The sequence below is a fragment of the Solea senegalensis genome, unplaced genomic scaffold (genome assembly GCF_019176455.1).
Source record: "Solea senegalensis isolate Sse05_10M unplaced genomic scaffold, IFAPA_SoseM_1 scf7180000016300, whole genome shotgun sequence".
Classification (NCBI taxonomy): domain Eukaryota; kingdom Metazoa; phylum Chordata; class Actinopteri; order Pleuronectiformes; family Soleidae; genus Solea; species Solea senegalensis.
Window position 1 is genome coordinate 6,103 of NW_025321709.1, and position 15,629 is coordinate 21,731.

General features: G+C 45.0%; 1 protein-coding gene across 3 annotated transcripts; it reads right to left on the reverse strand.

Annotated features, from left to right (window-relative positions):
- Positions 1 to 787: 787 nt before the first annotated feature.
- LOC122762995 (acylphosphatase-2-like) lies at positions 788 to 15,138 on the reverse strand. 3 transcript variants are annotated; one of them, XM_044018129.1, is made up of 5 exons: positions 14,925 to 15,138; positions 3,166 to 3,236; positions 2,947 to 2,963; positions 2,757 to 2,866; positions 788 to 1,000 (listed from the first exon to the last, which is right to left on the reverse strand). In XM_044018129.1, the coding sequence occupies exons 1-5, from the start codon at positions 14,990 to 14,992 to the stop codon at positions 886 to 888; spliced, it is 381 nt and encodes a 126-aa protein (XP_043874064.1). In that variant the 5' UTR covers positions 14,993 to 15,138; the 3' UTR covers positions 788 to 885. The 3 variants fall into 3 exon arrangements, with proteins under 3 accessions (XP_043874064.1, XP_043874065.1, XP_043874066.1); XM_044018130.1 differs by lacking the exon at positions 14,925 to 15,138 and adding an exon at positions 3,333 to 3,568; XM_044018131.1 differs by lacking the exon at positions 14,925 to 15,138 and adding an exon at positions 3,329 to 3,568.
- Positions 15,139 to 15,629: the final 491 nt, after the last annotated feature.

Sequence of the window (15,629 nt, forward strand, 5' to 3'; positions counted from 1 at the left end):
CAATACAGCATGACTAAGACTTATTAATTATGTTTAGGTAGCCCAAAAAATATGGCTTGCTTTATTTATTTAACGAGGAATATTAGTAACTTATTTTTAATGCATAATTAAAATACCTAAATACATAAAATGATGCACTACACTGAGATGATGTCATGTGTCACTGACTTTAGCTAACGGAGCTTCATGTCTTCTTGCAGAAGTGGGCGTGTCCCCGCTCTGAGCGTGTTTCCACAAATGTTTCAAAACACATTCAGTGATTTAACCACAACTGTTTAATGTGAACCTACAAAGAAACAAAGAAACAATCTCACATCTCATTGTTAGAATCAAGCACGATGTTCAGATGTTCAGATGTTCAGATCTACAGATGTTCAGATCTATTCACCCACAGATGTTCAGATGTCAGATCTACAGATGTTCAGATCTACAGATGTTCAGATGCTCAGATCTACAGATCTACAGATGTTCAGATCTACAGATGTTCAGATCTACAGATGTTCAGATGCTCAGATCTACAGATCTAGATGTTCAGAACTACAGATGTTCAGATCTAAGATCTACAGATCTACAGATGTTCAGATGTTCAGATCTTACAGATGTTCAGATGCTCAGATGCTCAGATCTGCACAGATCTACAGATCTACAGATGTTCAGATCAACAGATGTTCAGATGCTCAGATCTACGATCTACAGATGTTCAGAACTACAGATGTTTGATCTACAGATGTTCAAAGATCTACAGATGTTCAGATGTTCAGATCCACAGATGTTCAGATGTTCAGATCTACAGATCTACAGATCTACAGATGTTCAGATGTTCAGATCTTCAGATCTTCAGATCTTCAGATCTTCAGATCTTCAGGATGAGTTTGATTCTTTAGTTCAGAAACGAGTTTTAAACCCCGACAGTTCCAGTTTGTCGATGTTTCTCTGGTTGGTGAAGGAAGCTCTGGTGATACGACTGGACGGACTTCCTTCTTTACTGAGCCACACCTTCCTGTGGATGACACACACACACACACACAGTAGTAACAGAGGCAGTGATCAGAGGTCAGAGGTCATAGAACTGCTTCATACTCTTCAGTGATTTTATTTTCCAGGGAGAAGCTGCCACATAAGCTCCGCCCTGATGAAGCAGAGGGTGTGGCATCATAAAAGCAGCTGTTTAAGAGTCAGGCACTGACAGTGTGTGTGTGCGTGTGTGTGTGTGGGTCTATTCACGGAAGACAAAGTCCATTATCATGAACAGACTGAGATTATTGTTTATATTAACATTAATATTAACGTTGACAAATGTAATAACAATAAGGCAACACAAACACTTAAATATGAATATACACAAACATGTGAGGCTCTTTATGTTTTATCATCTGTTCATTCATTTCTAATCATTTAACAGAAATACTTACACACGCAAACTTCAACAAACCAGCAGGTCAATGCTGCCATCTAGTGGCTAAAACACTGCAACACCACAGCCTGCAGGTTTTTTTTCCCTCTGTGTGTGTGTGTGTGTGTGTGTGTGTGTGTGTATGTGTGTGTCCATCCATTTGAGATTTTGACCTGTCACAGAGTTTAGAGAGTTGATCTAAGTCTACGATCTTTTTGTAAACCACACACACACGCACACACTCTCCCACACACACACGCACACTCTCTCACACACTATTACCCACACACACACACACACCCCACAAACACAATACCCTCCCACACACACACACACACTCCCTCCCACACACACACACACACACCCTCCTACACACACACACACACACTCTCCCACACACACACACACACTCTCCCACAAACACACGCACACACACTCTCCCACACACACACACACACACTCTCCCACACACACACACACACACACTCCCACACACACACACACACTCTCCCACACACACACACACACACACTTTCCCACAAACACACGCACACACACTCTCCCCACACACACACACACACACCTCCACACACACACCCCTCCCAGACACACACACACACTCCTAGCCAAACACGCTAATACACACTCTCCTACACACACACGACACGCACACTTCACACTTACACACACACACACATTACCCCCACACACACACATTACCCTCCCACACACACACACACACTTCCCACAAACACACGCACACACACTCTCCCAGCACAAACACACGCACACACACTCCCACACGCACACGCACACCTCCCCACAAACACACGCACACCTCCCACACACACACACTCTCCCACAAAACACACACGCACACACTCTCCCCACACACACACACACAGCACACACACACACACACACTCTCCCCACACACACACAAACACACCCTCCCCACACACACACACACTCTCACACACACACACGACACGCATACTCCCTCACACACACACACACACACACACACACACACACACACAATACTCTCCCCACAAACAATGCCATTTTCACACTTCCCCACACACACACACACACCACGACACACACACACACACTCCCACACACACAGCACACACACTCTCCCCACACACACACACACACACACACGCACACACTCTCCCACACACAAACACACGCACACACCCCCACACCCACACGCACACACACACCTCACACACACACACACACACACCACACACACACACACTCTCCCACACTGCTGCCTCCATCACTACAGTTCAGATTGGCGTCAGTGACACAAAGTGACCACACGAGGCAGCAGGAGCAGCAGGTTTGGACTCACATGTCCTCCACCTTCTCGGCTGGACCTTGAACTTGACCCACCACCGTCCCACTGCAGGTGTTCTTCACCCAGCCGACCAGGCCGCGACGCAGCCCCTCACTCTCTGTGTACTGTGGGGTCAGAGAGGTCAGGGGTTCAGAGGTCATGTGACATGCTGCAGCAGGTGGTGCTGTGAGTCAGAGAAACTCACCATTCTGAAGCAAACGCCTGAAAAAGCACAGACAAACACAAACAGTGGTCAGTTTAAGCTCTTTCATGTTTGATTTCCTTTAATGTGAAGCTGCAGGAAAAGAAAGTGCAGCCGAGTCCAGCTGCTCCTAAATAAAGACGCAGCAGATCAGTTTACAGCAACGCAGCACAGCAGAGAGGAAGACGAGCAGGAGGAGGATGAAGAGTGAAACATACTCACCCTGAACGTGACCGAAGATTTCAAAGTCCACTGACAGCAGTTTTCTTCCTGCTGAGTCACTGTCAGACATCCTGAGGAGAAAAGAATACAAGGAGAGGAGGAGGAACAACGGATGAAGGCTCCCTCTGTGTGTGTGTGTGTGTGTCTGTCTCTCTGTACTTACTTACAGTCACTGTGACACGGTGGATCAGCGGGTTCTGATCCAATACTGTTAACTGGACAGAAGCTAGAGAGGATTCAACCTTCTGTCTGTGAGGTGACAAAGTGTTGTCTTCATATGAAGGTTGTAATGTTTAAATTGTCCACTAGATGTCAGCGACGACTCAGCAGAAACTGTGTTTGAATGTATTGACTGCACATGTACTACACATATACACATAATATGTATATGTGTATATTGGTATGTATATGTATATACACATATGTGTAAATACATATATATATAAATACACCTTATATCTATATGTGTATATACAGATATAATGTGTATATATGTACACATTATATCTGTATATGTTCATATATATAGACATACATATACCTACATTTGTTTTAAGTTAAATACTAAAAATAAAGTAAATACAATCAGAGGGTGTATGTAGCTTAGCGTTCTCTGAGCTACCTCTGAAAACATGACACAGCACAAATGTGAACATGACTCAGTGAAAGTGAAACATTTCTTTTTAAACACAGTCATCAGGACAGAGTCAAGAGTACTGAGTACTGAGTTTCTCTGGATTTATCTTTGAAATATTCAGAGCAACAGCAATGTTCAAATGAAGATATCAGTCAGTCATCATCTACCGCTTTATCCTCCACCAGAGGGTTGCAGGGGGTGCTGTGCCAATCTCAGCTACATTGGGCGATAGGCGGGGTTCACCCTGGACAGTTGGCCAGTCCATTGCAGGGCCACACACATAGAGACAAACAACCATTCACTCTCACGGTCAATTTAGGGTGTCCACACATTGCATGTTTTTGGACTGTGGGAGGAAGCTGGAGAACCCGGAGAGAACTAACGCACACATGGGGAGAACATGCAGAGAACCCGGAGAGAACCCACGCAGAGCAGAACATGCAAACTCCATGCAGAAAGGCCCTTGTTCCAATGGGGCTCGAACTCGGGTCTTCTCGCTGCAAGGCAAGAGTGCTAACCACTAGACCACCGTATGGCCCCAAAATAAGGAAATGTTAAATAACAATATTTTAAATAAAACAATAAATACGCTCTTTATAATAAAATTAGTACAACTTTAACTAAAAAAAACAATACATTAATTATTTTAGAAATTAAATACATCAACCTAGTACAATAAATTAAGATTATCCAATTCAGATACATCGATACAAAGCTGACCCTGAGGCAGGAGACCAGAAAACCAGAGGCAGGAGACCAGAAACCCAGAGTCAGGAGACCAGAAAACATGAGACAAGAGACCAGAAACCCAGAGACAGGAGACCAGAAACCCAGAGACAGGAGACAGGAGACAGGAGACCAAAACCCAGAGACAGGAGACCAGAACCCAGAGACCCAGAAACCCAGAGACAGGAGACAGGAGACCAAAAACCCAGAGACAGGAGACCAGAAACCCAGAGACAGGAGACAGGAGACCAAAACCCAGAGACAGGAGACCAGAAACCCAGAGACAGAGACCAGAAACCCAGAGACAGGAGACAGGAGACCAAAACCCAGAGACAGAGACCAGAAACCCAGAGACAGGAGACCCCAGAGACAGGAGACCAGAAACCCAGAGACAGGAGACCAGAACCCAGAGACAGGAGACCAGAAACCCAGAGACAGGAGATCAGAAAACCCAGAGACAAGAGACCAGAAACCCAGAGAAAGGAGACCAGAAACCCAGGGACAGGAGACCAGAAACCCAGAGACCTGAGACCAGAGCCTCGGTGTCGGACACAGTAAATAACTGGTGTGTTTTAAGTCCACTTAGAGCCGAAATCTGCGGCTAACAGCTGAGCGGCTAACAGAAGATCGCGCATGTAATAAAAAAAGATATTAAAAAATAAAGTAACGAGCGTCACAAGTATTGTTCTTTGTTCAAATATATACTCAAGTAAAAGTAAAAGTATGTTGCACTAAAACTACTCTAAATTTACAATTTATCCAAAAAGTTAAAAAGTATTTGTAACGCAATAAATATAGTGTGCTACTACTCACCTCTGGTGGTCATAGTAACACATGACATGTTCTTCTTCGTCCATGACACAGGTGCAGTCGAGTTGATGAACTTCAAAGGCGTGGTCATGGTCACTGATGACAGGGGCATGGTCATAGTCACTGATGACGGGGGCGTGGCCATAGTCACTGATGACGGGGACGTGGTCATAGTCACTGATGGCGGAGGCGTGGTCATAGTCACTTATGTAATCATGACCATTGATGACCAGAACTTGGTTATTGACGTGTTTGTCGTTATGTTGTAAAAGACACATCAGTCCAGTGAAGTCTGCTGCTTCCACTACCATTGTTAGCCTAGTGAGCAGTTAGCTTGTATCGTCTTAGAAAAAGGAAGGGTAGTAATAATGTGGATCAGGCTGTAGACTGAGAGGTGCAGCACTGCCCTCTACAGGTGAGTAAGAAGTGTTACTAAAGTGCACAGTTATTGATGATGATGACCTTCTCCTTTGATTCAAAGACATCAAACACACAAACGTCTTCTGTTACTAAGTAAAGGTTGATTACGTTTATTTATTTATTTATGATAATGTTTCATAAATGTAAGAATGTAAAATATCACTTTAATACTCATAATACTCACATTTACAAAAGGATGCTTAATATAGTAACTTACATATTGTGATAATATCGTATTGAAATTTAAATATTGTGATCATGACTTAAATATCTTGATAATATCTTGATTTTAATGTCGTGACGATATCGTATCGTGACTAAAATATCGTAACTCAAATATTGTGATAATATCGTATTGTGACTTAATTATCGTGATAATATAGTAACTTAAATATTGTGATAATATCATATTGTGACTTAGTTATCATGATAATCATCATCATCATCCTCCGCTTATCCAGGGCCGGGTCGGGGGGGCAGCAGTTTCAGCAAGGGACCCCCAAACTTCCCTTTCCCGTGCCACATTGATCCTGAGGCGTTCCCAGGCCAGAGTGGAGATGTCTCCCACAGTATCTCCCTGGGAACCCAATCATACACCTTCTCCAGGTCCACAAAACACATGTAGACTGGATGGGCATACATAAGAGTAAAGAGCTGGTCCGTTGTTCCACAACCAGGACGGAATCCGCATTGTTTCTCTTGAATCTGAGGTTCGACTACCGTTCAAACCCTCCTTTCCAGCACCTTGGAGTAAACCTTACCAGGGAGGCTGAGAAGTGAGACGTGTCATCCAAGACAGCCCCTCCACACCCAGAGCCTTCAGCATTTCTGGGCGGAACTCATCAACCCCCGGAGCCTTGCCACTGCGGAGTTGTTTAACCACCTCATTGACCTCCCTCAGGGAGATTGACGATGATCCCCCATCATCTTCCCTCTCTGCCTCCACCACAGAGGGCGCAGATGTCGGATTCAGGAGTTTCTTAAAGTTTTCCTTCCATCGTCCGATTACCTTCTCAGTCAAGGTCAACAGTGTCCCATCCTTACTGTACACAGGTTGGATGGTCCCCCACTTTCCCCTCCTGAGGCCCTGAATGGTTTTCCAGAAACACCTTGGTGCAGACCGATAGTCCTTCTCCATGTCCTCTCCTTCTCCCATACCCGCTGCTTTGCATCTGCCACAGCAGAGGCTGCTGCCCTTCGGGCCTGTCGATTCCTTGTAACTGCCTCAGTAGTCCTCCGGGATAACATATCCCGGAAACACTCCTTCTTCGGTTGAACAGCTTCCCTGACCACCGGTGTCCACCACGATGTTCGAAGGTTACTGCCCCTTGAGGCAGTAACCTGTGGCTTCAAGGCCCTGAAGCCACAGCTTTCCGCTACAGCTTTCACAATAGAGGCTTTGAACACTGCCCATTCAGGTTCAATATCCCCAGCCTCCACAGGGATACAGGAAAAGCTCCGCCGGAGGTGAGAGTTGAAGGCCTCTCGGACAGGGGCATCCTCCAGACGTTCCCAATTCATCCACACTACACGTTTGGGTTTACCAAGTCTGTCCAGAGTCCTCCCTCATCCTCTGACCCAAATCACCACCAGATGGTGATCAGTTGACAGCTCTGACCCACTCTTCACCCGAGTGTCCAGAACGTGCGGCCTCAGATCCGATGAAACAATCACAAAATCGATCATAGACCTTCGGTCGAGGAAACTCTGGTACCAAGTACACTTGTGAGCGTTGTTATGTTCAAACATGGTGTTTGTTATGGATAGATGACTTGTACAGAAATCCAACAAAAAACGACCACTCTGATTCAGATAAGGTAGGCCGTTCCTCCCAGTCACACCTCTCCAGGTTTCCCCATCATGTGCATTGAAATCTCCCAGCAGAACTATGGAGTCCCCCGACACAGCCCCTTGCAGGACTCCGTCTAGGGCCTCCAAGAAGGCTGGATACCGACGAGCTGCTGTTCGGTGCATAGGCACAAACAGCAGTCAGGCTTTCCCCCGCAGGGAGGCGACCTTCTCGTCCACCAGGGGAAACTCCAACGCAGCGGTACTCAGCCGGAGGCTCGTGAGTATCCCCACACCCGCATGGCGCCTTACACCTGGGCAACTCCGGAGAAGAACAACTTCCAAACCCTATCCAGGAGTGTGGTTCCAGAGCCAAGGCTGGGCACGGAGGTAAGCCCCACCAGATCTAACTGGTAGCGCTCCATCTCCCGCACAAGCTCCGGCTCTTTCCCCCACAGCGAGGTGACGTTCCACGTCCCCAGAGCCAGCTTCTGCCTCCCAGGTCCAGTACACCGAGACCCCCGACCTTCACTACCACCCATATGGCAGTGCACCCGACCCCAGTCGGTCTCCCTGCAGGTGGTGGGTCCACAGGAGGACGACGAAGAGGCCACAGCACTTTTTCGGGCTGAGCCTGGCCGGGTCCCGTGGTAGACCCGGCCACCAGGCGCTCGTCTAAGATCAGAAAGTTTGCTGTCAGTTTCTATAGAAACCTCTTTAAGAGTGAATGGTCTGATAATCCAGATGTGCACAGCAGCTTCCTTGCAGGTCTCCCTCAGGCAAACTCTAAAGCAAATTCGGAGCTGAGGGCAGTTTTAACGCTGCAGGAGTTGTACAAAGCAATGATGTCTTTGCAGAGTGGCAAAGCACCAGGGATTGACAGTCTTCCTGTCGACTTCTACATGTCTGGCCCATCATCGGTGGTGAGCTGCTTGAGGTGGTGTCAGACAGTCTTCAGAGAGCTGCAGGAGGGCCTCCTCTGAGCTGCAGGAGGGCCGTCATCACCCTGATACCTAAGAAGGGAGACCTGCAGCTGATGAAGAACAGTGTCGCTGCTGTGCACAGATAATAAAATCCTTTCCAAAGCTCTGGGCCCCAGATTAAGGGAGGTGATGGTATCCATCGTCCACCCTGACCAGACCTATTGTGTTCCCAGCATAAGACTTATAAGTCTTATGCTGGGAGTTCAACCCGTTTGACCGGGTTGAACACCAATACCTTTGGTGGACTGTGGCAGTGGGGTATGGTTAGAGCGGCGGCTGCTGGAGGAGAGGGAGGAGTGGCTCAGCCGGTGATCAGACAGCTGGACAGAATCAGGTAATCAGTCAGCTATATAAGCACACTTGTAACATAGTTCTGGTCTCTTGCAGTAGGGTGGGTCCACAGAGAGAAACGTGGCAGAGACGAGCGGAGAAACACGAAAGGACACAGGCACACGCTCAGCTGTCGGAGCGACGGCGGTGACTTGTGTAAGATTGTTTTGGTGGATGTTTTTGGGACAATAAACCCTTATTTTCCACCACCAGCTGACTCCTTCCTTCCTCCTCTGAACATGCTGTGGGTGCTGAAGCCCACATGGACTTTAGCCGGGTTTGGCTTCAACCCTGAGTTCATTGCCATGATCAGGGCTCTCTACAGTGGCGTTGAGAGTGTGCTGAAAATTAATGGTGGGCTGAGTGCTCCCTTTAACATGGGGAGGGGGGTGAGGCAGGGCTGCTCTCTCTCTGGCATGTTATACTCCTAAGCCATCGAGCCTCTGCTGCATCAGTTACGGCACAAACTGACAGGTGTGTTCCTCCCCAGTTGTCCGGTGTCTTTTAAATTGTCTACCTATGCTGATGATATCAGTTACTGTATATCTTCTGCCAAGGTCAACTGGGGAAAAAGCAAGGCTGTGATGGTGGGAGAAAGGCTGGGGGACCAACTCACCCTGCCTGCAGAACTCACCTGGAAAACAGGTGGGCTGAGATATCTGGGAGTTTTCCTGGGGGACGAGACCAGAACCAAGAAAAACTGGGACAACATTGTCGAATTGGTGAAAGGACGGCTTAACAAGTGGAGGTGGCTCCTCCCAAAGATGTCATACAGAGGCAAGGTCCCCCACAACCTGGTCTCGTCCAGCCTTTGTATCCCAGATACAAAGGCTTTTAATAGATTTTATTTGGGACAGGATGCACTGGGTCCCACAGAGTGTCCTCTTCCTTCCAAAGGAGGGCAGGGCCTAGTTCATTTGGCAAGCCGCCTTTCGCCTAAAATTTATCCAGAGATTGCTGAATGGACCAGAGGACACTGTGTGGAGGGCTCTAGCCTGCTGCATCCTGAATCGTTTTAACAGCCTGGGTATGGATTTTAATTTGTTTTTAATGGACAGCACTCAACTCAACAGGTCATCTCTTCCTAGTTTTTATAAAAGTGTTTTTACTGTTTGGAACCTGTTCAAAAAACAGAGACAGAAACAGGCAGATTCTCTACACTGGCTATTGCAGGAGCTGGTTCTCCACAGGTTGGTCCTGGACAGTCCAGACTGGGTGGGCATCTCTCTGTTTTCTCAATTCCAGGCTGCAGGGGTCACTACTCTGGGTCAGGTGGTGGAGCTGGCTGGGCCCAGGCTGGAGGACTCCGCTGGTCGGGCTTCAGGTCTGGGTCTGAGGTCCTGTACAGTGACCAAACAACTGCTGGATCACTGGAGGGGGAGACATGAGCTCCTGATGTTGGACACCTTCTCTTTAGGCGAAACCACAGCCAACACACAGGACTCCTTCCCCCTCATCCAGCTGACTCCAGACCTGAAGGACTGTGCGGGTCTGCTTTTAGACCGGTGCCCTCAGGCCTCTATGCAGGAGGCCTCAGGAAAGACCTTCTACCACCTGATTGTAACCAAGGTTAGATAATCTGTGCTGTTATTTTGAAATGCTCCGTGCTGTTATTTTGAAAGGATTGTTCCCTCTGCCAGCGGGTTACTTCCTGTTTGTTTTATCAGCCTGTCGCATGTCGAGATGCTGGTTCGACTGACCAATCAGGTGTCAGCTTTCATCTAGTTCACCTCCGCAAAGGTTTTCCCTCTCTTGAGAAGCGAGGAGCGAGAGCAAACATCGGAACACACGGCACATGAAACATAGACAGAAAAAAGCTCTAGAAGTTGATTAAAATCGATGAAAATCAGCCAGATAGTTTCACTGCAATCCCATGAGAGAACAGCGAGAAGCATCTGTCCTCACTAGAGGAGGAACAACGCATTGGTGAGAAATGTTTTGACCATGCTAATTGCTGGCTGCTATTGCGCTAGCCGCTAACGCTAACAAAACACTATGGTAATGCCATTCACTTATGCTAAAGATGTTAGCTTTGTTAATTTGAAAGTGAAGTCTAAATTGGTCGTTGTTGTTTGTTTGTATTTAACCCTTGCATAATTGTTATATGCTGTATGGTTATTTGTGTGGATTTAAGGACATTAATTTGTGCTTTTTATGCACACACATCTGCACTTTGGTAATTGTGTACATTAGATCATTTTTGTTGTTGGTTAACTACCTTTACTGTGCACTTAAAGCACATTAAGCTGCACTTAAATTATTTTGTAGACTCTGCTATAGGCTGCTGTTGCAGGTCAGATGCTGATTTTTTTTTATTATTATTGTATCGTTATCATTTTATGTCAATTGAGATATGTGAAGGTCAATGAGTGAAAGTTTATTTCAGTAACCATAATTCTTTAGCAATTTTTCTAGCAAATTGATTTTGTTATTATATATGTTGATGTTTGATAATTGTGAAATTCTTTTAAAATGTTTTGTGAGTTATTCTCTGGTAATTTAGAGAATGATCAGGTGAATTCTAGCTTTTATGTGGTATACTGATTAGAAGTTTGAATGTCTGACCTTATTCACAATAGGTCAGGTTTTTTTGTGGATCCCGAGAGTTCCCGATCTACCTGGAGTTGGAGCTTGGACGTTTGATGGCGAGCTACGGCCCAATGGAGAAGAATTACTGATTCAATTGCATGCAGAAGATTGGAATCCTAAACCCCAGAAACTTTGCTTCCACGCACACAGTCAGCACATTCAACAGTGCGGTAGGATAAACAGTTGCCACTTTTCCAGTGGACTGTGCAATATTATCTGCTGCAGGACTAAAGGGTTGAATTGAACATTGAAACTAAAGACTATTTAAACAGCTGTGAATTATTTTCTTATTTTTTTATTTTTATATCTACCCGGGTAAGAATTGTACATATTATATACACTGTAACTGTGTTTTCTATTCATCCTTCCCTGTTTTATTAAATGGGAAGAGGAGTTCTTTGTCAAAGGAGCGATACTGTGTCTGAGTTGTTCCTGGTGTGTTGTTTGGTTCATCCTTGGCTCTGTAGTCCGCTCTAGAGCTTCTGATCTCACTAGCCATAGATAAATTACATTTAATTTGTTCACCACAGTTTTTTATATATGTTGTAGCGCCACCCAAAAAGGGTTACATGGAGGAGTCACTTTGGTCTGGAGAGGTCAGGACTGGCCTGGAGGTCTCTGTACAAACCTCCACTAATAAAGAGACACAGGGACTTACAGTGGAGGATCCTCCACTGGACTGTTGCAGTGAACTTTTTTATTTCTTTGGTGAAGGTGGAGTTGGAGGAGAGATGTCCATTCTGCACAGAGAGGGAGACGGTGTTTCACTGTTTCACTGGGTGTCGTCACTGATGTCACAATGTCACTGATTCATGTCCTTTCTGTTCACTCACTGTTTTTTACAGTGTGTCAGATTAAGTCCTGTTTCACTCACTGTTTTTTACAGTGTGTCAGATTAAGTCCTCTGTTTCACTTTCTGTTTTTTACAGTGTGTCAGATTAAGTCCTCTGTTTCACTGTTTTTACAGTGTGTCAGATTAAGTCCTCTGTTTCACTTTGTTTTTACCTCTGTTTCAGTGTGTCAGATTAATTAAGTCCTCTGTTTCACTCACTGTTTTTTTGTTTTTACAGTGTGTCAGATTAAGTCCTGTTTCACTCACTGTTTTACAGTGTGTCAGATTAAGTCCTCTGTTTCACTCACTGTTTTTACAGTCGTCAGATTAAGTCCTCTGTTTCACTATCTGTTTTTACAGTGTGTCAGATTAAGTCCTCTGTTTCACTATCTGTTTTTACAGTGTGTCAGATTAAGTCCTCTGTTTCACTCACTGTTTTTACAGTGTGTCAGATTAAGTCCTCTGTTTCACTATCTTTTTACAGTGTGTCAGATTAAGTCCTGTTTCACTAACTGTTTTACAGTGTGTCAGATTAAGTCCTCTGTTTCACACTGTTTTTACAGTGTGTCAGATTAAGTCCTCTGTTTCACACTGTTTTACAGTGTGTCAGATTAAGTCCTCTGTTTCACTCACTGTTTTTACAGTGTGTCAGATTAAGTCCTCTGTTTCACTATCTGTTTTTACAGTGTGTCAGATTAAGTCCTGTTTCACTAACTGTTTTTACAGTGTGTCAGATTAAGTCCTCTGTTTCACTCACTGTTTTTACAACTGTTTCACTTTTTTACCCTCTGTTTCACACACTGGTTTTACAGTGTGTCAGATTAAGTCCTCTGTTTCACTATCTGTTTTTTACAGTGTGTCAGATTAAGTCCTCTGTTTCACTCACTGTTTTACAGTGTGTCAGATTAAGTCCTCTGTTTCACTATCTGTTTTTACAGTGTGTCAGATTAAGTCCTGTTTCACTAACTGTTTTACAGTGTGTCAGATTAATCCTCTGTTTCACTCACTGTTTTTACAGTGTGTCAGATTAAGTCCTCTGTTTCACTCACTGTTTTTACAGTGTGTCAGATTAAGTCCTCTGTTTCACTATCTGTTTTTACAGTGTGTCAGATTAAGTCCTGTTTCACTAACTGTTTTTACAGTGTGTCAGATTAAGTCCTCTGTTTCACTCACTGTTTTTTACAGTGCGTTAGATTAAGTCCTCTGTTTCACTCACTGTTTTTTACAGTGTGTCAGATTAAGTTCTCTGTTTCACTCACGGTTTTTTACAGTGTGTCAGATTAAGTCCTCTGTTTCACTTTCTGTCTCAGGTTTTTTCTTTGTTTAATGAAACATTTTCTCACTCTGTTTTTATTCTCGGTTACAAATATGACAGGAAAAGAAAACTCACTGTCAGTTATTTAACTTTTTAATCGGCCAATCAAAGATGGCCGTTTATTTAAGCAGAAAGAATAGAGTGGAGAACAGTGTGGACGTGGATGCTGAAGACCAGACTGAAAACTGAACTTTTTATCCATTAACAAATAATTTGGTGGATTTTCTGCAAATGTGGGGAGAGAAGGGAGTTTTATGTTCTGTGAAAGATGATGATTTAGTTTTCGTTGATTATTTTTATGTTTGTTGAATTTCTTCCTCTGTTTTTTTCTCCTCCAGAGCCAAAAATGTAAAGGATAACATATAAGGATATAAATAAAGGAGACTTAAAAATCAAAATCTCTCTCTCACACTCTGTCTCTCTCTCACTCTCTGTCTCTCTGTCTCTCTCTGTCTCTCTCTCACTCTCTGTCTCTCTGTCTCTCCCTCGGGCTGGTGTGTTGACAGCTGAGACTCTGACATAAAGCTAAGATGATCGCTCCTGTAGAAATATTTACTACACACGCAAACACACACACACATTCAAGTATAAACACACACACACACACTTCTCCCTCTCTAGGGGGCGCCACGGCAGATGATGTGCATATTTGACTTTGTCTCATTTATCTGACACAGTGTGGATTGGGTACCTTGCTCAGGGGAACTGGCAGGACCACTGGCATTTGAACCAGCAACCTTCCAGGTACCTGCCCAATACCCTTCCACTTATCCATGAGATGTAATTCTGTCCATTTGTTTTCATGCATCTGTGTCCACGTGCTTCATTCTGTGTGTGTGTGTGTGTGTACGTGGGTGTGTGTACAGTGTGTGTGTGTATATGTGTGTGTGTGTGTGTGTGTGTGTGTACGTGGGTGTGTGTACACGTGTGTGTGTGTGTGAGGCTGCAGCAGAAAGAACACTGCGACCTAAAAACCCAGCTCACTGGGAGCAACTGAACACTGAACAGAAGGCTCATTCAAGTGTAAACACACACACACACAGTCAGAGGAAGATGTTGGGCTGTGTGTGTGTGTGTGCGTGTGTGTGTGTGTGTGTGCGTGTGTGTGTGTGTGTGTTGCTGCAGGGTCTAAACCCTCCACTGCTGTGTAACATGTCAACTCTTTTTAGTAATGTCATCCAATGCACACACACACACATACTGGTTTTGCATTCACAGTGTGGACCACACAAGTTAACACACACGGTTAGTCAGGTTAACTGGTTCTGGTTAAGGTTAGTGATAATGTTGAGGATTGATCTATCACAGTTAAAGTAATAGCTGTAATACCTGTGTGGTCCACTAGAGAGCAGCTGTCCACATCGTGGTCTCTTCTGGATCATGAAGAAGCTTTTCATCTCAAATCCACCTCATGAGTTCTTAAACTTCCTGCTCCTCCAGCCAATCAGAGGAAAGTGGGCGTTGACAAAGAGCTGAGCCTCGATTGGCTGTATCACTTTGACTGAGGAGATAAAAACAAACAAAAATCATGAAGACACACTTCAATTGTCACTGTGGCTCCACCCCTGGATCTGCTCCTCCCACTCATGTCTCTGACCACGGTCTGACCCAGAGCTGCTGACCCGACTTAAACCTCACAGCTAAATCCTGAGGTCAAAGGTCGTGGAGATAAAGTGTAATGAGCTCATTATTTTCCTCTGAGCTGAGAACCAACTCTATTTTTACTGTCAGTGGTTCTGTCAGTGATTCTGTCTATGGTTCTGTTAGTGGTTCTGTCAGTGGTTCTGTCAGTGGTTCTGTCTATGGTTCTGTCAGTGGTTCTGTCAGTGGTTCTGTCAGTGGTTCTGTCTATGGTTCTGTCAGTGATTCTGCCAGGTAAGTTTCTGTCAGTGGTTCTGTCCAGTGTTGTGTCAGTGTTTTTGTCTATGGTTCTGTCAGTGGTTTTGTCTGTAGTTTCTGTCTGTGGTGCTGTCTGTAGTTTAGTAAGTGGTTCTGTCAGTGAGGATTCTGTCAGTGGTTTTGTCAGTGTTTGTC